A 25,314-nucleotide genomic window follows, 5' to 3' on the forward strand; every position below is an offset into this window, starting at 1 on the left:
CGACATAGCAGTGTGAGAAACTAGCGATGTGGACCAGGATCACGACATAGCAGTGTGAGAAACTAGCGATGTGGACCAGGATCACGACATAGCAGTGTGAGAAACTAGCGATGTGGACCAGGATCACGACATAGCAGTGTGAGAAACTAGCGATGTGGACCAGGATCACGACATAGCAGTGTGAGAAACTAGCGATGTGGACCAGGATCACGACATAGCAGTGTGAGAAACTAGCGATGTGGACCAGGATCACGACATAGCAGTGTGAGAAACTAGCGATGTGGACCAGGATCACGACATAGCAGTGTGAGAAACTAGTGATGTGGACCAGGATCACGACATAGCAGTGTGAGAAACTAGCGATGTGGACCAGGATCACGACATAGCAGTGTGAGAAACTAGTGATGTGGACCAGGATCACGACATAGCAGTGTGAGAAACTAGCGATGTGGACCAGGATCACGACATAGCAGTGTGAGAAACTAGCGATGTGGACCAGGATCACGACATAGCAGTGTGAGAAACTAGCGATGTGGACCAGGATCACGACATAGCAGTGTGAGAAACTAGCGATGTGGACCAGGATCACGACATAGCAGTGTGAGAAACTAGCGATGTGGACCAGGATCACGACATAGCAGTGTGAGAAACTAGCGATGTGGACCAGGATCACGACATAGCAGTGTGAGAAACTAGCGATGTGGACCAGGATCACGACATAGCAGTGTGAGAAACTAGCGATGTGGACCAGGATCACGACATAGCAGTGTGAGAAACTAGCGATGTGGACCAGGATCACGACATAGCAGTGTGAGAAACTAGCGATGTGGACCAGGATCACGACATAGCAGTGTGAGAAACTAGCGATGTGGACCAGGATCACGACATAGCAGTGTGAGAAACTAGCGATGTGGACCAGGATCACGACATAGCAGTGTGAGAAACTAGCGATGTGGACCAGGATCACGACATAGCAGTGTGAGAAACTAGCGATGTGGACCAGGATCACGACATAGCAGTGTGAGAAACTAGCGATGTGGACCAGGATCACGACATAGCAGTGTGAGAAACTAGCGATGTGGACCAGGATCACGACATAGCAGTGTGAGAAACTAGCGATGTGGACCAGGATCACGACATAGCAGTGTGAGAAACTAGCGATGTGGACCAGGATCACGACATAGCAGTGTGAGAAACTAGCGATGTGGACCAGGATCACGACATAGCAGTGTGAGAAACTAGCGATGTGGACCAGGATCACGACATAGCAGTGTGAGAAACTAGCGATGTGGACCAGGATCACGACATAGCAGTGTGAGAAACTAGCGATGTGGACCAGGATCACGACATAGCAGTGTGAGAAACTAGCGATGTGGACCAGGATCACGACATAGCAGTGTGAGAAACTAGCGATGTGGACCAGGATCACGACATAGCAGTGTGAGAAACTAGCGATGTGGACCAGGATCACGACATAGCAGTGTGAGAAACTAGCGATGTGGACCAGGATCACGACATAGCAGTGTGAGAAACTAGCGATGTGGACCAGGATCACGACATAGCAGTGTGAGAAACTAGCGATGTGGACCAGGATCACGACATAGCAGTGTGAGAAACTAGCGATGTGGACCAGGATCACGACATAGCAGTGTGAGAAACTAGCGATGTGGACCAGGATCACGACATAGCAGTGTGAGAAACTAGCGATGTGGACCAGGATCACGACATAGCAGTGTGAGAAACTAGCGATGTGGACCAGGATCACGACATAGCAGTGTGAGAAACTAGCGATGTGGACCAGGATCACGACATAGCAGTGTGAGAAACTAGCGATGTGGACCAGGATCACGACATAGCAGTGTGAGAAACTAGCGATGTGGACCAGGATCACGACATAGCAGTGTGAGAAACTAGCGATGTGGACCAGGATCACGACATAGCAGTGTGAGAAACTAGCGATGTGGACCAGGATCACGACATAGCAGTGTGAGAAACTAGCGATGTGGACCAGGATCACGACATAGCAGTGTGAGAAACTAGCGATGTGGACCAGGATCACGACATAGCAGTGTGAGAAACTAGCGATGTGGACCAGGATCACGTTGGACCAGTGTGAGAAACTAGCGATGTGGACCAGGATCACGACATAGCAGTGTGAGAAACTAGCGATGTGGACCAGGATCACGTTGGACCAGTGTGAGAAACTAGCGATGTGGACCAGGATCACGACATAGCAGTGTGAGAAACTAGTGATGTGGACCAGGATCACGACATAGCAGTGTGAGAAACTAGCGATGTGGACCAGGATCACGACATAGCAGTGTGAGAAACTAGCGATGTGGACCAGGATCACGACATAGCAGTGTGAGAAACTAGCGATGTGGACCAGGATCACGTTGGACCAGTGTGAGAAACTAGCGATGTGGACCAGGATCACGACATAGCAGTGTGAGAAACTAGCGATGTGGACCAGGATCACGACATAGCAGTGTGAGAAACTAGCGATGTGGACCAGGATCACGTTGGACCAGTGTGAGAAACTAGCGATGTGGACCAGGATCACGACATAGCAGTGTGAGAAACTAGCGATGTGGACCAGGATCACGACATAGCAGTGTGAGAAACTAGCGATGTGGACCAGGATCACGTTGGACCAGTGTGAGAAACTAGCGATGTGGACCAGGATCACGACATAGCAGTGTGAGAAACTAGCGATGTGGACCAGGATCACGACATAGCAGTGTGAGAAACTAGCGATGTGGACCAGGATCACGACATAGCAGTGTGAGAAACTAGCGATGTGGACCAGGATCACGACATAGCAGTGTGAGAAACTAGCGATGTGGACCAGGATCACGTTGGACCAGTGTGAGAAACTAGCGATGTGGACCAGGATCACAACATAGCAGTGTGAGAAACTAGCGATGTGGACCAGGATCACGTTGGACCAGTGTGAGAAACTAGCGATGTGGACCAGGATCACGTTGGACCAGTGTGAGAAACTAGCGATGTGGACCAGGATCACGACATAGCAGTGTGAGAAACTAGCGATGTGGACCAGGATCACGTTGGACCAGTGTGAGAAACTAGCGATGTGGACCAGGATCACGACATAGCAGTGTGAGAAACTAGCGATGTGGACCAGGATCACGACATAGCAGTGTGAGAAACTAGCGATGTGGACCAGGATCACGACATAGCAGTGTGAGAAACTAGCGATGTGGACCAGGATCACGACATAGCAGTGTGAGAAACTAGCGATGTGGACCAGGATCACGACATAGCAGTGTGAGAAACTAGCGATGTGGACCAGGATCACGTTGGACCAGTGTGAGAAACTAGTGATGTGGACCAGGATCACGACATAGCAGTGTGAGAAACTAGTGATGTGGACCAGGATCACGACATAGCAGTGTGAGAAACTAGCGATGTGGACCAGGATCACGACATAGCAGTGTGAGAAACTAGTGATGTGGACCAGGATCACGACATAGCAGTGTGAGAAACTAGCGATGTGGACCAGGATCACGACATAGCAGTGTGAGAAACTAGTGATGTGGACCAGGATCACGACATAGCAGTGTGAGAAACTAGCGATGTGGACCAGGATCACGACATAGCAGTGTGAGAAACTAGTGATGTGGACCAGGATCACGACATAGCAGTGTGAGAAACTAGCGATGTGGACCAGGATCACGACATAGCAGTGTGAGAAACTAGCGATGTGGACCAGGATCACGACATAGCAGTGTGAGAAACTAGCGATGTGGACCAGGATCACGACATAGCAGTGTGAGAAACTAGCGATGTGGACCAGGATCACGACATAGCAGTGTGAGAAACTAGCGATGTGGACCAGGATCACGACATAGCAGTGTGAGAAACTAGCGATGTGGACCAGGATCACGACATAGCAGTGTGAGAAACTAGCGATGTCCTGCAGCAACAGATGTGTGATAAAATGGTTTAATAACTCACTCATCAGGCTGTTTGCAATCTCAGAAATAAAACGAACAATAACCAGATTTACTAACCACCAGTTATGTTTTAATTTAAGTCAACTAATAATATTTTAGTTTAGTTTTTAGATTTTTTACATTCCAGAAAGTTAAGAAACATTTGCTGGACACGTTATCAGACGCAGTCAAAACTGGGTGATTTTTATTATAATAGTCTGTAGAATTTTCTGGTAAGACATTTAGCAATAATGAGAAATGAAATAAAATGTATGTACTATTTATACAACTTAGCATTTTTTGTTACGTTGATATAAATATAAATAAAAGCATGATTCTTGTGTAAATTTCTATAGAAATATGGTTCTATACTGGAGCTTTGGAAGAGTGTATAAGTCAGGTTACTTGGAGCTGTATTTTATATTTGTTTGGATCTTCATCAAGATTAAAAGAAACCCAAAATACACCGAGGTGAAAAGACAGGCCTGAGAGTAAACCCCACTTAATTATATTTTAATTAATATATAATGACTGCATTTAAAATATTTTGAGGAGTAAAATATAATTATGTGAGACGCTCTAATGTATGGGGTCAGAATTAAGACTAAACACTTTATAATATATTTAATTCATTAAAGAAAAATCATTTAATAATTGTAAATATTTCATTATATAATTACACAGTCACCACTTTAACCATGATGGGAAGGTTTCAACACAGTGGGTCAAACGTGGTCAAAGGTTCACCAATAGTGTGGATTCTGCTTCATAATTCACCAAGAATTACTAAATGTGTGGAAGCAAGGACTTCACAACACACTGAAATAAATGTCTTTCAGTGGGACTCTAATTATATCTGGTCTAGACATGAGGATGAGTAAAGCAGATGGCTGAAACGTCTTGATGTTCTGAATGCTGAAGGTGTTGTAGCTAGAAGAGGCTTTTTGGTCACCAGTTTGAAGCACCCAGTAGACCCGGCTTTTACCCCGCTATCACTGAATCGCTTGTTGACTTGAGCTGAAATAAAATTGTTTTAATGAAATAAAATATTTAAAATATTTAAAAACATTTTTAAAAGTAAATGTATGAGTAAGAGTATAAGTAAGGCCAGCTAAAACTACTCTTAAAAGCACGTTTTTCCAAAAAGCTAAATAAGTGTAGCGCGTTACTACCCACCTCTGGCATACAGTAATCTGTCTATTCAATCATCCATCCATCCGTGCATCCATCCATCCATCCATCCATCCATCCTGCCTATTCCATCCATCCACCCATCCATTCATCCTTCCATCCTCTGTCCATCCATCCATCCATCCATCCATCCATCCTGCCTATTCCATCCATTCAATTCATCCATCCATACTGCCTATTCCATCCATCCACCCATCCATTCATCCTTCCATCCTCTGTCCATCCATTCAATCCATCCATCCATCCATCCATCCATCCATACTGCCTATTCCATCCATCCATCCATCCATCCCTCCATCCATCCATCCCTCCTGCCTATTCCATCCATCCATCCATCCAATTCAACCATCCATCCATCCATCCAATTCAACCATCCATCCTCCCTATTCCATCCATCCATCCATCCATCCATCCAATTCAACCATCCATCCTCCCTATTCCATCCATCCATCCATCCAATTCAACCATCCATCCTCCCTATTCCATCCATCCATCCATCCAATTCAACCATCCATCCTCCCTATTCCTTCCATCCATCCATCCATCCATCCTCCCTATTCCTTCCTTCTATCCATCCATCCATCCATCCATCCATCCATCCATCCATCAATCCTGCCTATCCCATTCATTCATTTATCAATCCATCTATCCATCTATCCATCCATCCATCCATCCATCTAAACTTTCATCTATCCATCCATCCAGTCTGCCAGAGACTGATCACTGCCAAGTGTAGCACTGAGCGCTTTAGGAAATCTTTCATCTCTGTGGCAATAAAACTGCACAATTCCTCCCTTTAAGTGTTGGGACGTTTTCTTTTTCATGTGCAATTTCATGAGCAATAGTTCTTTAGTAATTATAGGCCTTTTCATTTCTGCACATTACAATTTCACCATTTTTTCCTATCATGTACAATTATCACCAAATTACAATGATTGTGTGCAATATTACAGCTCTACACTAGTATTTGTACAGTATTTGTATTTATTTATTTTTTTACAGTTCATAAACAGTGTATATATTTCTTTCTTTTTCTTTTATATTTTTATTTTTCATTAGAGCAACTGTAACATGGCAAAGGAATTTCCACCTGGGATTAATAAAGTTCTTTGAATCTTGAATCCTGCCTATCCCATCCATTAATCCACCCCTCCATCCTGCCTGCCCCTCCATTTTATCCATCTATCCTCTCCCATCCATCCATCCATCCATCCATTCAGCCTGCCTGTCTGTCCCATTCATCCATTTATCAATCCATCTATTCATCCTACCTGCCCCTCCATTCCATCCATCTATCCTCTCCCATCCATCCATCCATCCATCCATCCCTTCATATGTATTTTTGTGCTTCACAAGACTGAAGTAAACATCACACTGGTTTAAGATATTTGAAAACTATTCACTTGCTTAAAAACAAACAAATCAAACAAAAACCCCATAAATGTATTTCATGGATTATGGGATGTATTTTTCAGTGTGTTTGGTATTTAATACATTAGTTTTGTTTTTTCTTTGTGCTCTAAGTTTTGATATTGCTTTGTATTTTTTCTCCATGCATGTCACACTCCTCAATCTTTCGATATACAATTCGATATTTTTTTTTTCTTTGCTCAGGGACATCATATTAAAAGTGTATGTTGTATGTAATATAATGGTGTATATTTTAATTATTGTGCATTGACCTAGCTTAAAAATAATGAATAGAGTAAATGTCGGAAATGCATAAAAATCATAAAAATGTGACTTCAAAGAGAACTGGGAGAAAGAAATGGGATTATGTTTTGGAGCTGTAAAGACAAGCATGTAATCCAATATATAATGCAGAAGCAGAGGGAGTAAACAGGCACAGTTCAGAAACCACAGAAAGAAAACACGTGAACGATACAACAGCTTGGTAATGCAGAGAACTCAAGAGATGTCTCCCTCTGGCGGTGTAAAGGGAGACGTGCAGCCTGTGTTAATACACATTTTTTTCCCCCCAAAATATCGTCTTCCAGACAGCACTTTGTCTTTGGCATACAGAAATGGGCGTTTCTTAATCACTACCTGCCCTGACGTGTCTTTCTGATCTATACATATATAAATAATACCTCGCATAGCTCCAGAGACAGATCTCTCTGAATTTCTGGTCCTCATCAGCTACACAAGCTGCTTTTTCTTTCTCTTTGGCCAAGGAAAATTCCACTGTCAACAATGCAGGTAGTAATTTCTATTTCTTATCTAGTCTTTGGTGAGAAATGGGAATGCTGTTGTACTATAAATATATGGACAGATGGACAATCATAGATGTTGAGAGTCTTGTGTACACAAGAAACAGGTGAAATTGTATCATTATCAAGTGAGAAATTTAGGAAGATATAAAAAGTAATAGTAGAAACAATATATCGATATTTTTTGATCAATTATGGAATTGATGTGCAGTGTTTAGTGGGTTCTTGGTGATTTAAACAGCAAAGCAATGTGAAAGCAGAGCACAGTTATGATCTGTAAAGGTCCAGGTAAATTCCCAGATATTCATGTTTTGGCATGTTCGGCATATTTGTATAATAAGCAGCCATAGACAGACAGACTGACATCTTGTCCACCTCATTGGTCCTTGTTGTCTGTGTGTCTCTAGAGAGAGAGAGAGAAAGAGAGAGACAGACAGACAGTCTTCTTTAGCATGTGTGGATGTAGCTTCAGTAGCCATAGATAGATAGATAGATAAAGAGAGAGAGAGAGAGAGAGAGAGCGAGAGAGAGAGAGACAGACAGACAGACAGACAGACAGACAGTCTTCTCCATCATGTCTGTACATAGCTTTAGTAGCCATAGATAGACAGAGAGAAAGCAAGAGAGAGAATGAAAGAGACAGACAGACAGTCTTCTCTATCTTGTCTGTATAATGTATGTAGCTTCAGTAGCCATATATATATATATATAGAGAGAGAGAGAGAGAGAGAGAGAGAGAGAAAGAGAAAGAGAGAGCTAATCTACCATGACTGTCAGCCAGTCTGTTAGCAGCCTTAGATTCACAGACAGATGGACAGACAGAGATGTTCAATATGTTTTATTGAAATGCTTAAAGTTTTGTGTAGTTTATTTCTTCTCATTTTCTCCTTTTTCCCCAGAGATATGTGGCACCATGTTGGGATCTCTCGGTCACAGTGCTGCGAGCGAAGTTCAGCGCTTCACGTGACTACTGTACGTGTCTCCTTCAGTCCTTTAACATCCTCACTCACGTCCTTTAAATCTGTCCAGTTAAACTTAACCTCCTAGAATACCATGTGTATCGTTGACGTTGTTGACGTTGATGAGCTTACACATTGTTTTTCTACTCACTGCAGTTTCTCAGTCTGACCTCTACGTGACCTTGAGCATGCCCACAGCCTCGATCCAAACTATGAAAACCAAAAGCATTCCAAACTGCAATTCACCCGAATGGAACGAGACCTTCCACTTCCGTGTGAACAGCCACGTCAAGGTGAGCTGCCTGGGAGAGGGGTTGATCTGATCTCGTCGAATAAAACTAACAGCAATATTTTAATATTCCTGATCAGCTGATCAAGTGTGTTATCATGATGTTCTCATGTTCAGGACACACACACACGCACACACACACCAACCCCAATCACAGGCTTTTCCAAACTCCTAACAAGCAGAGTTTACTGGTTGCTTTTAATTGACTTAAATTGCTTAATTGGGCAATTTGGTAATTAGGCTGATGATTAAAAAGTCATTCGTTAAGAGCAACAAAATGAGATCCTTGATGTTCTTCACAAAGTTGTACACTTCTCTGTATCTAGAAATCACAAAAGTGGTTCTCAAAAGTATCTTGGACCTAATCATATACCTAACTACATTTGTAAAACACAGACTTTAATATCATTCCTTAAATGATAAAATGTCTCTCCCTCTAGAATATTCTGGAGCTAAATGTCTATGATGAGGATCTCAGGCGAGATGACCTGTGCATTAGGCTCTTCTTCGACATCAGCACCCTCATACTGGACAAGAAGGAGACCAAAGTCTTCATCACTGATGAAAAGGTCAGTATGTACGACAATAGACTGCTGTTATTTTGTCACTGCGCTTTGTTCCTCTTATATGACATCGATTAGCCAACAGTGTCCTTTTTCACTTATTAAAGAATGACAAAAAAATTGTAACTAATTATTTATAACAATTTATTACAATTATAATTTTATTCTGAATTTTCTCTATATTTTTTTAAAGCTGTTTTGCGACAATATTTATTGTTAAAAGCTCTATACAAATAAAATTCAATTAAAGTACATTTTCACAAAGACGCTTTAAAGGAATATAACAATTCAGAATAAAATTTAAAAATCCAAAAATATATTTGCCTTCTCAAACATTCACTTTTTAACCATTTAGAATTGTTTAATGTTTTTGAAACATATTACTGTATATTCCCTCACCAGTCTTTATTTCTTTAGAAATGCAGCTTATTACATTTTTGAGAAAATACACCCTGTTGTCCATAAGATTTTCGAGAACAGAACATCTTTAATTATATAAGTCTTTATTTCTGAGCAAGTGCATTATATAAACCTGTCTTTTGCAGTGCAGAAATTATTTGTAAGTTGGAACAAGCAACCATGTTATTAATAAGTGACTTTCTAAATTTGTTTTATGTTGCAGTATTTAGAGTTCTATTAAAATTGTGGTACATGATAAAAAATGTACATGTTGCATGAAACGATAATTCTTCTGTTCTGCCCAAACTGCAGCTTAACATAACCCTATAAATGTATAATAAAAGGGAGTGTATAATCACAACTAAGGGCGTTTCAATGTATTGATATTTTAAATGTGTATATATTTTGGTGAAATATCCTCCATTGTGCTCAGTATGGATGTTTTGTCATGTTCAGCTGTTAACAAGCTGCTGATTGTGTTTGCAGAAAAAGGATGAGCTGTGGGTGGATTTCGAGATCACAGAGTGGTAAGTGAAGGATAAATCACTCCAAGTACAGTGGAGCCTCTGCATACGAATTTAATTCATTCTTAAGGCGAAAATGTGTATTGTGAAACAAATTTTCCCATAAGAAATAATGTAACTGCAGATAATCCGTTCCAGCCACCCAAAAATATTACCAATATTCCCATTACGAAGCGTATGGAAACTGTACGGCTGCTTACAAAGACCTGACCCAAGCCAAGCGTTCCATGTCAAGGCTCCTCACAGGAAGTCGTGCCACCAAGCTAAGGGCTAAAAATAAAACAGATCACCCACACCACCAATCTGTCAACAAAAAAACACCCGAAAAATCACCTAGCTTTTGAACGCATGCTGAAGGCAACGTTGGTATCGGGGGTTGAAAAAAGATTCGTAAAAATTAAACTAGCTAGTAAACTAGCTTCGAAAATGCATAAGGGAGGGCATTCGCATGCCGAGGTTCCACTGTACTGCCGAGTTCTTCACTAAACAGAAAGATGTAAATAACGCCTTTGTTACTCGGGCTTTGAAATAATATAGCATGAAGTGCTGAGATTATTTTTAAAGCTTTAATAAATGTTATACATTTTCCTTACAATTTTTTCGGTTGGATTTCTATTCCAAGCTTCAGAGTAGACTTTTCACTGTTCTGATTTGTAAAGAGATTAATGTATTCAACCACACACCTGATGTTCCACATTAGACAGTAAAGAGACCAAAAAAAATGAATAAATCTCACATTTTCCTGAACTCTGTCATGGTGTCAAAAGTCAGAGGGAGAAGAAAACAGACTACTTAATTATCCACATCAACCACAACTGGGAGACTTTAACTGGTAAGAAAATAAAATCCATAAAACAAAATGTCCTGTAGGTGCCAACGTGGACTTAATTAGTAATACTGCACTCACAATAACTGCACTGAACACATTAAGAGAATGTTAATTGCCTGGTGGAATATAATTAAGAGCCTTATCTTGAGGTCAGGAAGCAGAACTGAGGCTGAATTCCACATATTCATTTCACATAATGGAGTGGAATTTATTTCAGCTTAATTATATGCTTTCGCTTAATTAGTATTGATTCATTAGCAGCATGAAAAACATCATTGGCAAGTGAAATAATTCAAATCAAGCGTTAGAAGTGAGTCGGAATTTATATTTCATTAAAGAAATACCAGAGACACAAGAATTGTTGCTTTAGGTCAGCAGTGCCTTCATTTATTCATTCAATTTCCGTTTTATTCTGGCCAGGATAGCAGGAGGGAGGATCTGAAGCCTGGATTATTGTGTGTTACTGATTAAGTTACATCACCTTATTTCTTCACTTTAACTCTACTTGTCACGAGGATACTGAAGTCAAGTTAATAAGTTTTGAACGATAAAACCTAAAGTAATCCATTGGCTTGTGAGCTCAAAAACGAAGCGTATCTTCATACCGAGTTGCCTCATGTTTTTAAAGCAGCAGGTGAACTTTTCTTTCATCATCTTGAGTGTTTTAGTTTGCAGGAACACACACTTGTTCACATTCACATTCACACCTACGGGCAATTCAGCAAAATACAAAATGCCTTGCTGGTACATTTTTCATGAGGTGGAAGGAAACCCGAGTCACGCATGCACAGAAACTCCACAGACTGTAACCAAGCTCAATCTGGAGACTGTGGAGCTGCCAGATGGTGATGATTTCCTCTGCAATACCAGTGACTTTTTTTATTTTATTCTTGGATTGCAGCCCTGAAGCTTCTCGAGAATATCTCTCTAATGGAGTTCTCGTGGTAAGCGCTTATTGTACAATACCACAAATCATAACACAACACATTGCACACCACTTCCTGTGGTGGACAGGCAACCTGTCCAGGGTGTACCCCTGCCTTTCACCCAATTTGCGCTGGGATAGGCTCCAGCAGACCCCCGTGACCCTAATTAGGAATAAAGTGGGTATGAATGAATGAATGACTCAATGTACAACCACACAAATGAAAGGTAGAGGACAGGGTGAACATCTAATCCTTACTGCAACACATACTACAGGCTTATCAGTCTGATCACACAATTACGCAGTTCATTTGCATCTATGAACATACCGTCAGGGTCTCTTGTGAACATGGAGTGTTTAAACAGCCAATCATGGGGCATCTTATATGCATAAGAGCATTTTTTTTCTGCCCTGTGACGCAGCATGTAAAGATGTGACAACCATCATCATGCGTCCCATCCAATAGGAAGCACTTTTAACCCTTAAACCTTCTGTCTTTTATATTGTTAAACATGCAGATTCATGTCAAACATTACGTACAGCAGAGATGTTTTTGCTTCTCCACATATAGATAGATAGATAGATAGATAGATAGATAGATAGATAGATAGATAGATAGATAGATAGTTCATGATGGACATAACTCTACCTGTATTTTTATGGATTCAGGGGGAAACCATTTCTAAAATTTTTCTATGCATCAGAATTTCCTTGCTGTGATTGTAGGCGGCACCGCTGTCCATCGTGGAGGTGACGATTGATAAACTACCACCTGAGGGTAAGAGGATTAAAACTGTCTGTCCAACTGTCTGTTCCTCATCATCACCGACCTTACAGTTTGATTAAATGAAAATACTCACGGTTGTAGAAGGCGTGTGGCACCGATGCAGTCACGTCTTTAATGTGTGGATTTTAGTCGGGAAGAACATGCTGTTGACGCTGCGAGGGGCGTATAATGAAGATCAAGTCGTCTCGACTTCCCAGAAAAGCAACCTCATGCAGACTCTTCGCTACTTCATCAGCAAAGACGTGGAGCCCATGATTGAACTCCAGGCGGTAGATGACCATTTTAGACCATTCTAGAAGTAGTGCTGTTCTTCTACATGTAAATATTCGATTGGATTATAAGTCACTTTTGAGTCTGGTTCCAGTGAACGTTTCCTCTTCATGAGGTCTCAGGGAGTTTTTCCTTGCCACTATCACCTCAGGCTTTCTGCTCATGCATCTAATAAACCTGACTGGATTTCTGCTTTGTACTGTTAAAAGAGCTGCAGATATATAAAACGTAATTTATTTTAGTCTTTATCATATAATCACATGTGTCATTTGCTTCGGATTAGGATGGGAGGGAAGCAATGACCGCTTCGCCCCCGCCGTCCCCGCTGTCCTCTGCATCCACATCAGAGGTCACCTTCTCTTTTCCTGCAGTAAAGGTGACGACTGACAGTAACATACCGTAGCAACGGCATCCGTTATCAATGCTTTCGAGTGAATTTCCTTATTACAATGAGGAGTAATTCTTTTTTTCTGAATCACCTGGCTTTATTTAGGTGAGGTTTCAGAATTTGCATCCTGATATACATGCACAGGCGGTAGCGTATTTGCCGTCTGTCAGACTGACGCGTGCTGTAGCCAATCACATGAATATGGCCAATAGGTTAGCTAGGCTAAATTAAAACCGAATTACAAATCCTTAAAACCCCGAGTATCTACTTTTATATGTGCTTCATATTAATTGCCAGTTAAGTGAAGCGTGACATGACAAAGAGATTGGCCTTAATAAATAGATAAGGATTTGCTGCATTATTGTGTGTTTCTTCGTACATGTTATTTTTAGATTGACCAAAATGACAGACGATTTTGCTTAAAAAAGCTTAAATAATGTGCAATTAATATTATTTTAAAATGTCACATTTTAAAAACATCAAGAAGAGTTAAAATAAGAAGGTATTTCTATACTGTTCTGATGAAGCACAAATCAATCGAAAAATATTCTAGCAGCTTTGCTACCAAAATAATATCATACTTATCTTATGCTATATATCATTTTAGGCCCCCCAAAAACACTTTTGCTTTACTCTACAGGATACAGTCAGTTTGCAGGTGAACACAGTAGAGAGGTACGTCTTGTTAAAACCTTTTTTTTATACGTTAACAGTTATTGGTTTCTAAATTAATAAACTGTCACATATAAGAACATGTCAATGCGTGTAGCTCTGAGGAGGACATGAAGGTGCGTCTGGATTTCGATATACCTGCGGAGGAGAAGGCGTTTCTGGTGAAGAGGAGAGAGGTGGTGTCTCACGCACTGCAGAAAATACTCAAACTCAAATCTCCCCTCGAACCCAGTAAGGTAATACACTACACTGAACACAAATAGATCGAAGCGTGTTATTAAATAAGCACAAGCAATGAAAAACTAACAGCTAAAATGTAATCTAAAAAGCTGTACATTTACAAATGTTCCTATTTGAGCAGAATTTACATATGTGTACATAGAATTTCTCTACTGGAAAAAATACTGCCCTCTCTGTAGAGTGTAATATACAGCCGACTTAACCAATGTAAAAGAGATCATCGCTATAAACGTAATTTGTGGTCAGTTCTTTTCTCACCTGAATGATAGTCTGCCTGCAGAACAAACTGTAAAATTTGACTCTCCATGAATATTATATAGTCATATCATTTGGCCCTCAGCTCACCAAGTAAGGCCATTTTTCACATGCGTCAGTGTAATTAGAGGATTCTGTTCGTATTTATGCCTTATACAGAGAATTGAGAGCCAAACACACTTCTGAAGAACAGCTTAGATGTTAAAAATAGGTTTCCTTAGAAGCTTTCTATTTAAATGCTGCTGTAATTGCGTACATTTACCATAAATGCTCATATATGTGAATCGGGTGTTAGTGTTCAATTACAAGAGCAAGCCTTAAAGAATCGACTCAAGGATTCGATTTGATCACGAATTAAATAGATATTTAATCATTATATCATATCACCGAATCAATAATATAGGCTAATTTTGCTAAATTTATACCAGTTGGAATAGCGATATCCACTAACATGCTATAGTAATGAGGGAAGTTGTTTTATGATTCACCCACAACACAATTGTCAATGATTATACTGACCTAATTTCAGCCTTATCTGTTCTTTTATTGCAACTATTTGAAGTTTGATGCTCGCTTATACAGTATCTTAGCACTAAAACTTTGCTAGCACCTGTGCTTAGCATTAAAAAACCCAAACGGAGCATAGCATCAAGATATTACTTTTAACATGCTGATAAAATGAGTAGTTAAACCGGGAGCAGAGTAAAAAAATGCGTTCATGCTTCGCCAAAAGTCGGATATTATCAGCTTTAAAAGTTAAAACAGCCTCCAAGCTAAATACAAATAACATAAGGTTTCAATAAAGGAGGGATATTAAAATTGCTTAGAATAATTTTAGAATAATCTTAAAATCTTCTAAAAACGTTTTTTGTTTTGAAATACTTTTAGTGTAATACCAAACATGTTGAAAATCTTTCCATAAAATAATTTTTCGATGACATTTTTCCTTTTAAATGATTAAAATTAAGGCAGAAAATGTGTGCCGATTTGTATGTAACAAAAATATTTTTTATCAATAAATGAATTTTAAGAAATGGTATGAAATAGACATTTTTTTATAGGCATGGGGACAAGTGCAGGAAAGAGCAGGAAAGCCTTGAAGTATAAAAATCATAGCCATTGTTTAATAATCTGGAAAAAGTAGTGTAATGTGAACAATGTGTTCATTATTTTTCAATGGCAGAACATCCCAAAGTGTTTTATTACTCTCATTCCTTTACAGTTTGCCAACACTAACGGTTAACTACATGGTTGTCGAATTATAATCCAATATGCAGCACAGTCAGTCATTCTCTTGATAGCCTGCTTGAAATTAATACTAAAGATATTAATACTAAAGATAGAAAGCAGGTCACAGACTACTACTGAAAAATGTGTTGGTGGGCAATAAGAGAATCCAAGGATCCTTGATGGAAATAAAACCTGGACACCAGTCTGTCCCTTGAATAATTTAACATAGTCAGTTTACCTACCTACAATGTTTTTGGGAGTTGGGAGGAAACCAGAGAACCCAGAGGTAAACATATGTGAAACACAGCCAGTAACCCAAGCTCAGGACTGAACGTGAGACCCTGGAGCTGTGAGGCAGAAAGTGTGCTTCTGTAAATGAAATAATATGACCTGGATCAATGGGACAAACATGTCAAAGTAGTGAACAGAACATTAGAGGTACTTTTGTGTACAAGGTTGTTTATTGACTGTGATTGGGTGTATGTGGGATTGTGTGTGTTTAGGTGCCAACCATGGCTGTGGTGTGTACAGGAGGTGGCGCGAGGGCCATGACAGGCATGTTCGGCTCTCTGAAAGGACTGCAGAGTCTTGGCTTTCTGGATGTCATCAGCTACATTACCTCATTGTCTGGCTCCACCTGGTGGGTACTAAATATATCACAGTCACTCGGACAGAGTCCACAATTTAGATTTACTGTGGTGTTTAATATGTTTGCTCTCAGAAACATACAGGTATACAGTATATTTGCGTCAGATCTGCATGAGAGACTTGCTCATATAATCGTAAAGACCAGGGAGATTGATGCAAAATGAAGCAAATTTCCAAAGAGCCAGCAAAATCATTTTTTAATCATTTATGATAGTTTGTTTTACTTTTTCTGGTGTTTTCTATTTGGGCCTACTTTCAAATTTGCAAGCATATGAAACTAAAATCTCTTTTTCTGCATCAGGACTAATGCTTATCTGTACAATGACCCACACTGGTCAGAGAAAGACCTGGATGTGGCAATTAATTTGGTGAAGAAGGAACTCTCAAAGGGAACCAAAACTCTGTTTGGACCGAGCCGGCTGCGGTATTACTACTCCGAGCTGCGTCAGAAACAGAAGGATGGTCATCCTTTCTCTCCGATCGACATGTGGGGGCTCATTATAGAAAATGCTATTTATGGAAAGGTCTGGTTCCCTGATGAACAAATTTGTAATCCATTTTGCTGTATAGTTATGAGTTCTATAGGTGTTGTTAGGTTTGAATTCAGTCTAGTTAACATGACTAGAGAGATAGATAGATAGATAGATAGATAGATAGATAGATAGATAGATAGATAGATAGATAGATAGATAGATAGATAGATAGATAGATAGATAGATAGATAGATAGATAGATAGATAGATGCAAATGCACTACAAATCCAAAATATCTGCAATCCAATACATTAACTAGCAAACATGTCATTAAGGTGCTCATTATCCACGGATGAATTTATAAGACTCCACCTATAAGATAGTGAAGGATAACTCTTCATTAGTTTATAATTCGTTTATATTTAAGAAAATATTCATTCAGGTATTAGTGAATGTTAAACTGGTGTTAATGGTGTTTATTTAAATAATAATGTAAATAATAATAATAATAATGTAAATAGTAATGTTTCACACAATATTTTCTGTTCTTGCTGCAGAACAACGAAGCTACACTGTCTGACCAGCAGGAGGCAGTCTCCGAGGGCCAGAACCCTCTGCCAATCTACACAGCTGTCAACATGAAGAGGGATGCTGGAGGTTCCATGATGGCTGGTGAAGAACGCACATTAAACCTGAGACTTGTGTTCTTCTCTGTTCTAAATGACATGTTTCCGCAACAGGGTTCTGTAAATGGAGATATCTATGGAAATATCCATGGGGAATCTTTTCATGTGCTTTCCTATACGTTAAACTTTGTGACTTTCCACTAACCAACATTAATATTCCATTTTTTTCCTATTTGTTTTGGATTTGTTTAAATATGTGTGTTTATTATCGTCGATCTTTGGAGCTGTTTCTGTAGTTTATTTGAAGCAAAATCCATACCATACAATATTTTATTTTAGGTCTTTCAGTTACATGATGGTATTTCTGTTTCCTTCAAGAAGGCACATTGCAGTAGAGTAAAGTTTTGCCCCCATAGCCATATACATAAAGTTTAACTAGATAGTTTTAACTCCTTTGTTTAACAGAGTGGTGTGAGTTTACTCCATATGAGGTGGGATTCCCCAAATACGGAGGCTTTGTGCCTGCAGAACATTTCGGAAGCGAGTACTTCCTTGGTCATCTGATTAAGAAGCTCCCGGAGATTCGAGTCTCCTTCCTTTTGGGTCGGTCACTGTCACATCACTACTCCTCATTCTCTGAATTCTCATTAACTCATTATGGTGTCTAATTAATACTAATCTAACCAAGCAGGCTTGTGGAGCAGTGTCTTCTCTGCGAACCTGATGCTGCTCTGGAAACATGTCACTGGAGCAATGCCGTCCTGGACCTCATGGCTGGGGGAGGATGTGTCTAGCATTGGTAAGCAGCGGTATTACTGAGCTCATGTCTCGCCCCTAGTCTGTGCAACTTCCTGTGCAAAACTGCATAGAAGAGAAGATAATCAGTCATTTGCAGGTTGATCAAATGTACAGATGCTCTGAGAGAATAAATGTATTTATACAGAAGTTGAATATGACCCCATACTTCAGTCCATTAGGACAGTTTATCTTGCATCAAGTGTTTTTAAATACAAGTGATTTCTGAAATCAGAGTAACTAATCCTCAGTGATGTGTGTTCATGGCGTGTAGAGACAGATGATGATGACTCAACCCTGGATACCTTGGTGCTCGCTTCGAACGCTTCGACATTGAGCAACTTCATGCACGGGCGTCCCATGATCTGCAAAGTGTTCAACTTCCTGCGAGGATTCGTACTGCACAACAAGTACCGCGAAAGCTCCACCTTCAACACCTTGAAAGGTCAGAATATTCATGATTGATTTATTCACATTTATACCATGCCTCTCCCTGTGGTACTTTCTTTCCTTGTTTTCTTTTCCCCTGATTTCTTCAAACATCCCGTTACTTGTTCCACGGATTGAGTATTGCCTGATAAACCATTTCCCAACACAGGAAATTGATGATGAGGGTTGATAATTGTGAACGTGCCCGACTTAACAGCATTAGTCCTCCCACGTCTGTACACAGAGCAGTCTGACCTTCCTGCTTCACTCTGACGCTTCCACTAAAGACAGGAGACTAAAAAGTCGAGACATCTTATCTATTCCATCGTTAGATTTGCATTGCTGGATTTTTCCACACAGTTATTCAACATTGTGAATTTCAGCACATTATTATTGTCAAAATATCACTGTTTTATTGGGGATGAAGATGCTGAATTAATCAGAAATTTGGGGGGAATTTTGTTACATGAGTTTTCTTATTTATGACAGACTAAGGAAATTTAATGGCTTGATAATGTTGATTTTTTTTAAAAAAGCAACATTCAGAGTAATTTTTACTAGTACCTTTTTACCTTTTTTTACCAGTATGCTGTTGTTTCATTCTGCCAGTGTAGTGAAACTGAACTTATGGGAAATTTTCAATCAGTATAAATGATTTTATTTCCATGAATCTGATATAAAATGAGTCAGGACTCATTTTTCCCTCTGTTGAATAAACTTACACAAAATTTTAGTGGTTGAAATAAAAAAGATTTTAGCTGCTTATGAACACGCACTTGAGCAGAAATTAGTTCCAACGTTTAGTCTGAAGATTTGTGTGGAAAAATAAAATGTTTTTAATGAAATTTTTCTGTGAATATATTGCCCCTAGTACGCCGGGGAAAAAACAGAAATCTTTATGGAAAAACTATAAAACAGTAAAGCCCTGAGTGTCTACTAATCACCACTGTGGGGTGTGCCATGACAAAGAAATTCAGCACTAATATGGAAACATAAAAATCAGGCCTCTGGTAATAGAGATTATAAACGTTAATAAAACATTGCTAAAAGTTTAGGTTGTATAATTGTCGTGAAATGCTTATAACCATCAGTGATCATCTTGTCAATGGCACAATGGCTTGAATCACACCATTTGGTTTAATTAATTACTGCCTTGCAAAGTAATTACATATTTAACACTTTAAATATATAAACTAAATGAATTAACCAGAACATTAAAATGACTGTGTGGACAGGTTTCAGCTATGTCCACACATAGCCTTTTTTCCTTATGGCTATAAATAACACTATTATTAATATCATACAATGTCAGGTTCAGGTCTGTTTAACCTTATGTAACATTCTTGACTATAATAGAGGAAAGTAAAAATACTTAGCGAAGTTCTGTAAATTCCTGTGTTCTTCCATGAGCGCATCTGAATAAATTGGTGTAGGGTTTTGATATTTAGCTAATAAGCAGAAAGCTCGGGGAAACACTGCTGTCATAATCATCTGCACAATTAGTGCCAATGTGGCCTTCACACTGCCGTTGTGTAAACATTTGCCCTTTCGATGATGGGCTCGCAATCAGCCTAATGCCATTTTTGTTCCACTGCCAAATGCACAGATGATTTGTGTGTGTGTGTGTGTGGGACATGATGGACAAATACCAGTCTGTGATTAGTATGAAACAGACATCAAGGAGCATTCCTGTCTGATAAAGCATCATCATATATCTGTATATATGTGTGTTGATGTAATGATTAATATAATGATCATATCATTTCTGTTCTGATGGTGTACTCTTTCCAGAGACACATCTGGACGCGTTTCCGAACAGGCTGACCCCGATGGACCGCACCCTTGGCCTGGTAGATGCTGGATTTGAATTCAACTCAGCCTTCCCTCCTGTGCTGAGGCCACACCGACACGTCGACGTGGTTCTGTCTCTCAGCTACTCCTGGGATGAGGATCATCTAAAGGTGAGGAAAATGAGCAGAACTTCATTGTATTCAGTCCTACAGGATTTGAGCTTTCACTTTCTTTCTTTTATTTACATGCACCAGATCAGATTTAAACCAGGCTTCGATTTTTTCGTCACTGATTCCTCAGGATACCAGAATCAGGATTGGTTTTACTGGGCAAAGCATTCGTCACTGGTTTACAGTGATACCAATGGACATACTAGGAGGTTGGACAGAAGCGGACCAAACTATTCATGATTTACAATTTATATAAAGGTCGATGGAATAAAGAAACAGAAATCAGTGGACCGTAGTTACAAGATTGGATCAAATGTTTATTATTATTCACAGTTTTCAACTATTTTACCACTATAGATATTGATATTGATATTGATATAACTATAGATATTGATATATGAGCTTTTAATTATGATGATTCAATCAGGCATAACATGCTGAGTAGTGAGAGGTGAAGTGAATAAGACTGATGATCTCCTCATCATGGCACCTGTTAGTGGGTGGGATATATTAGGCAGCAAGTCAACATTTTGTCCTCAAAGTTGATGTGTTAGAAGCAGGAAAAATGGAAGGAAAAAGAGTAAGGATTTGAGCGAATTTGACGAAGGGCCAAATTGTGATGGCTAGACCACTGGATCAGAGCATCTCCAAAACTGCAGGGGTGGAGATGTGGGGTGTTCCCGGTCTGCAGTGGTCAGTATCTATGAAAAGTGGTCCAAGGAAGAAACAGTGGTGAGCTAAGTACAAAAAAAGGTCTAGGGAACTAGAACATATTGCACATAATAAGATATTGCACAATGAATAGTTATTTTAGTGATACACTGGCTGAAGTTGCTGCCTGACAGATTAAGCTTATCATATCACATGGTTTGTACAGTCACAGAAACCCCTGAATGTTGTACCAGGAGTTAAAATGTTTACTTTACGTTTAAGGGTATTTTTTGTCTTTTATTTCATTGTTTTCTTGCCTTTGGGCATCTCAGTTTTTCATAACTGATGTGAAATTGCGAGACAAACCGTTATTTATAGCGGTCTGGTCAAACACTGTATTTATCCAATCATGCTGGTTGATGCAACAAATATGCAACAAATGAACATTCACCTAGATTTAGGAATGTACAGTGGGAAACGTCAGATTATGAAGAGACAGGATTCAATATTAATCCCAGGTGAAATATGAGCAGTGTGAGACCTCACACAAGATAACCTTAGATAAGGCTTTCATGAGTCCTTGTGGTTCTCTGAGTTTCCTGGGATTGACTTGCCAGGGTAAAGTCACTGAAGGACAGTTTAGAGTTTGATGCTGTGCCTTAGTGCCTTTAGTTTATTTCCTATATCTTTGACTGAGTCTGAGTGAAATATTCATTTTTTCATGTGCTCTGTCTCCTATACATATTTTTTGTTCACTTTCATATGCGACAGATCCTTAAGAAAACTCAGCAATACTGTGCCATCCGCCAGCTGCCTTTCCCAAATGTAGACTTCAGCAAGTTTGAGGGAGAGCCGCCAAGAGAAGTGTACGTGTTTGAGGACGAGAAGAATCCCGATGCTCCCATAGTGGTCCACTTCCCACTGGTCAACATCACATTCAAAGATTATAAAGCACCAGGTACCCTTCACTCACTTAGATTATTTAGGTTACAGAAATAAAGAGATAGAGATCATTGGTATCATCTTGTATCTTGGTTTTATCAAACTTTAGAGTGCATTTCCCAGTAGGAACTGGGGTGCAGTAAAGACGTCAAACTCAGAAAAGGATAAAATGGATGCAAAAACCCAGAGAGAGTTTTATGACAAACACAAGCAAAGAAATTCGAGTCCTAAGGCAAAACCAGCATCCAAAAAACATTGCAAAGGTCATAAGACTCAATATGGGCAAATCAAATCAGCAAAAAACAAAACAAAATCAAAAATCTAGACATGTATACACATGTATAAAACAAATATCATCAACAGAATGACCCCTGCAGGACAAACTAATGAATACACAATACCCTGTACATAACAGCATCAGGATGAACACAGATATTGAACGTGTAAGTGTATAAAGGTTCATTTTTCTCATACGCTAATCATTGGGAAATTCCAGGACCCAAGGATAGTCTGAGGTGAACTTGGATAATGAAGTATAAAATATAAATGAAATAAATCCAGATGAAAAGAGTAGGAGCTGATATTGACGTGGATGTTTCCTCTGCAGGAGTGAAGAGACAGGGAAACAAGGAGCTGAAGGCTGGAGAGGTCGACGTGAGCACTAGATCTTCTCCATATGTCACATCGAACCTCACATACAAGGCGGATGTCTTCCAGAAATTGGTGGACCTCACCTGCTATAATGTCTCCAACAACGTAGACAGCATTGTGAGTGCTCTAGAGAGAGCTATGAACAGAAAAGGGCTCGCTGGCAAAGAAAAATAAAAACACTTCAGCTTCAATCAGCTATTGCGCTAACATGTAAAACCATGTGTAGCATTTTGGAACTTTTAACTCTAAAAATAAAGGATGGCAGTAATAGCATATGCTTTATTACAAAAAACTAATTGTAGCCTAAACTAGATCTCTTACAGTTAAGGAAATGTCACGGGGAAAAAGAATGATCCGGAAATGTAGCTAAGCACAAATACAGTGAAACCTTGGCGTACAAATTTAATTGGTTCTGGAGGTGAGTTCTTAAGGCGAAAATGTGTGAAACAAATTTTCCCATAATTAATAATGTAAATGCAGATAATCCGTTCCAGCCACCCAAGAAAATGACCAATATGACCAATACGAAGCATTTGTAAACGGCTGCTTACTAAGAACTGACCCAAGCCAAGCTTCCTCACAGGAAGTCGTGCCACCAAGCTTGGGCAAAAAATAGAACAGACCGCCCACACCACTAATCTGTCAACCAAAAAACACCCCAAAAGTCACCTAGCTTTTCACCTAGCTATAATTTGTAAACTTGTTTTGGTTGGCTTCGCTCGGCTTTCCACTGACGCAAACGAGTTTTGAACGGCTCCCAGACGTACGTGCAACTTAGCTGTCGGTTCGGTTCGTTCGTATGCCAAATATGCTTCATATGTCAATGCAAAATTTCAATTCTTATGGTGAAACTTCGTAAGGGAGAGCATGCTGAGGTTGCACTGTACAGCTCAAACAACATAAACTCTATAAAGAGATGATATAGTCCATCTTTCACATCACTCAGTGTGTGTTATCCTGCATTAATCCAATTACACTCGAACTGTTACTCAGAGAGCATTATAAGGAAGTGCAGAAACAGCTCTCCAACACATTTCCTACAGTATTCTTCTGTGAGAAATTACATCTCTTTTATATCCAAAACTACATGGGGCTAAACTGGATTTTTAATCCCGGGGCTGTATCTCTTACCAAATAATCTCCAAGCATGTTTGTATAATCTTGCGTGTAGGTCTATTTCTATTATAGCAAACTGTCTTTTATTGAATCTGAGATTTGATTCGCTTTGATTTTCGCATGTAAAATTCTCGAGGCTGATTGGTCAAAAGGTGATTCTTAATGTACTTAATTTTGGTTGTTTTTTGTGCGATATCCATGGGTTATAGTTAATAATACGGTGAAGTTTGCTTTGTTTTGCATACATGCTTCAGTTAATAATACGGTTTCCATTGGAGGTTTTGCAAGGAGGCTTCAGGGCTGGTTCCTCGTAAAGCTGGAACTTCAAGTTCTGCCGCACAGGAGAGTTTTGGGTGGGTTGGTTGACAAAATGCATTTTTTTTGTCTTGTTAAACTTCAAGACAGGAAAAGAAAGGCTGATGAAGGTAGCTAGAAGTTATTATAGTTATAATTGTTTCACTGATGTTCTTTAAAATGTAGTAAGATTTTTTAAAAAATAAGAAAATGAATGTTGTGGTATTAGAGGAATCAAAGAACTTAGGATGTGCTGTTCCGGATGAATCAACTTACATTTGCTATTCTTATATATTCCGTCTTATAATTTTGCTTTCTTTTTATCTCATTGTACTTCATTCAGTTTCAAAAGCCTTTCATAAACGTGCCTTTAAACAGTATGCCTATTATTCTGTAAACCACTTTTGTTAATCTCTTATTTTAAGCTCTAAAGCATCATCCAACATGGATCCTGGTGTCTAAAACAGAACAAAAAAACATTTTAATGAAAGCTCTACTACTCGATTTTAGCATCCTCTATATGCACGCTCTGTATGTCATGTGATATATTACATATTACTCCGCATGCAGCTGTTACAGCTACAGTAAGTGGGGCTCCTCTAAACACTGGTCTATATTAATCCATCATAAATAAATAAATGTCATTTCAGATCACACTTTGTGTCAGCATGCGCTTCGTTTCAGATTTAAACTCAATACGCTCAGCCTGCTATGGTTTATGATCTTCATGTACCATATGGAGTGTGGTGTAGAAGTGAGTCAGGTGTACTTTCCTAGTAAAGGGAAAACACTACTATGAGCAGGGCTGGGAATCGACATAGACTCTTCTACACAAGCCAAACACCAGAAACTTTGTATAAACAAAATATAATTCTTTTGTGATTCTTTAGCTTAAAAGGTTTCCTTATTTGTCCCAAGCTGAACGTCATGACATCACCCTTGTTCCAAAAGGCATGATGTGTATGCCTCCGTGGGCTTTCACATAAATATTTACACTCTGGACACTAAGCAGACGAAGATCCCTTCGAAACAACAAATCAG

General features: G+C 39.5%; 1 protein-coding gene across 1 annotated transcript; it reads left to right on the plus strand.

Moving 5' to 3' along the window:
* The first annotated feature begins 8,123 nt into the window (after nt 1-8,123).
* Nucleotides 8,124-24,876, plus strand: LOC131359909 (cytosolic phospholipase A2 zeta-like). The gene is made up of 20 exons (XM_058400056.1): nt 8,124-8,129; nt 8,257-8,329; nt 8,473-8,609; nt 9,046-9,174; nt 10,054-10,094; nt 11,822-11,864; nt 12,572-12,623; nt 12,762-12,901; nt 13,186-13,278; nt 13,931-13,965; nt 14,060-14,198; nt 16,191-16,327; nt 16,637-16,859; nt 17,366-17,480; nt 17,900-18,037; nt 18,126-18,233; nt 18,504-18,674; nt 20,450-20,619; nt 22,042-22,228; nt 22,820-24,876. The coding sequence occupies exons 1-20, from the start codon at nt 8,124-8,126 to the stop codon at nt 23,035-23,037; spliced, it is 2,355 nt and encodes a 784-aa protein (XP_058256039.1). The 3' UTR covers nt 23,038-24,876.
* Nucleotides 24,877-25,314: the final 438 nt, after the last annotated feature.

The sequence above is a fragment of the Hemibagrus wyckioides genome, linkage group LG09, assembly GCF_019097595.1.
Source record: "Hemibagrus wyckioides isolate EC202008001 linkage group LG09, SWU_Hwy_1.0, whole genome shotgun sequence".
NCBI lineage: Eukaryota > Metazoa > Chordata > Actinopteri > Siluriformes > Bagridae > Hemibagrus > Hemibagrus wyckioides.